Source organism: Astatotilapia calliptera, chromosome 3 (genome assembly GCF_900246225.1).
Source record: "Astatotilapia calliptera chromosome 3, fAstCal1.2, whole genome shotgun sequence".
Taxonomy (NCBI): Eukaryota; Metazoa; Chordata; class Actinopteri; order Cichliformes; family Cichlidae; genus Astatotilapia; species Astatotilapia calliptera.
Window position 1 is genome coordinate 38,247,917 of NC_039304.1, and position 1,502 is coordinate 38,249,418.

Genomic DNA, 1,502 nt, shown 5'->3' on the forward strand with positions numbered 1-1,502 from the left:
ATAGTCTTCCAGAAAGCCTGGAACAGATGCTGCCACAAATTGTCGACTGTCTGATTCTCTTGAGTACCACTTTAAAATGTCTTTAGCCTCTGCAGCTTGATGCTTGTCTGTCATTCAACACAAAAGCATAAAGAAATTCAGCACAAGACTCACAGTTCAGCTGTCTCGTAAACTTCTCCCCAGAGCTGTCAGAGTGGTTCAGTCCCCTGCACCCTGAGTTTGGGGTTTGACAAGAAAAATAGCAGCAACAACACCAAAGATAAAACAGTACAAAAACATTCCCTTTGTTGACCTCTCCAACTTCTGTGTGTTCTCCTGGACTTGCAGGTGTGAAACGGCTGTGAGGCAAACAGTCTCCAACAGCATGAGTAGAAAGTCCTAGTGGATGATGCAGGAGACTCCTGAATAGTTTATACCACCAGCTTGGGACACCCCAGGGCAAGGAACCATTCCCACTCATATAAATATATATAAAATTGTTTTTTCTTGCTGTTGGGATCTTGAAGGAATTCACACACAGATCAAATTATAAAGAGGAGTCCTGTTTCTCTGGATATGATGTCGCTTCCAGCAGAGGCAAAAACCCAATGACAGTGCAGTCAGAGTTATTTAGCTTCACTTCACTCTCCTAAGTCCAGTTTCAGTTTAACTTTAGCTCACGTTTCAGAATTACTTTAAAAAAAATCAAAAAACTAATTTAAGAAAATAATACAAAAGATATAAAACTGACAGAACAAAAGTTTAATGAAGCTGTTAAATGATGTAATTTAATATTTGTGTTACAATGATACATCCAGAGGAGTGTGAACATTAGATCAGAAGTACTAAGAAAAAAGTGCTTGGGTGAATGAGACAATTGTGCAAAGTACTTTGAGGACTCAGGTAAAGTAGTGCTGTATAAGAACCAGTCCATTCACCATGCTTTATGTGCATGAGCACTTTTAAGAAAAAAAGTGTTGCCTGGTAGCCACTACAGAGAAAAGCACACGGACCCTCTGACACATACAGAAAGAGGAAGTAGAACTATTTTAATTTCTGTCAAACTGCTGCTGATCTCATTTCAGCCAGCTGCAGGATGGAGGGAACATCTGTACAGATGCTGCTGGGTGAGTCCGACCTGCTGGATCTGTGTTGGTGTCTGAATTCTGAGAGATGATCACAGTTATTAAAGTTCATTTCTCTTTTAGTTTTGCTCTCACTGCTGGGCTGCACAGCAAACCAAGGTCAGTCAGCATCTTTTATCAAATGTTATATTTTTGAAATCCTGAAGACTGTAAGTAATAATTATAAGTAACTTCTTTCTTAAGGAGTGATGACTAAGGAGGATGTAGAAAGCATTTCATTTGTAGATGATCATGCAGTTCTTACAGACATCTTGCTGGTCTAGTTTTCATTAACAAGTAGAGGAAAAGAATATGACTAAATATTTTATTTAAGCCCTCACAGCTCGTCTGACTGTGAATCCCAGCAGCTCTCAAATCTTTGAAGGAGACTTTGTGTCT

General features: G+C 39.3%; 1 protein-coding gene across 1 annotated transcript in view; it reads left to right on the forward strand.

Annotated features, from left to right (window-relative positions):
• Nucleotides 1-1,075: 1,075 nt before the first annotated feature.
• The window catches only part of LOC113014551 (mucin-3A-like), a 2,053-nt gene continuing 1,626 nt past the window's right edge, over nt 1,076-1,502 (forward strand). Inside the window, exon 1 of the mRNA XM_026156160.1 lies at nt 1,076-1,106. Within this exon, the coding sequence (XP_026011945.1) occupies nt 1,076-1,106 (31 nt within the window). The remainder of the gene's footprint in view (nt 1,107-1,502) is intronic.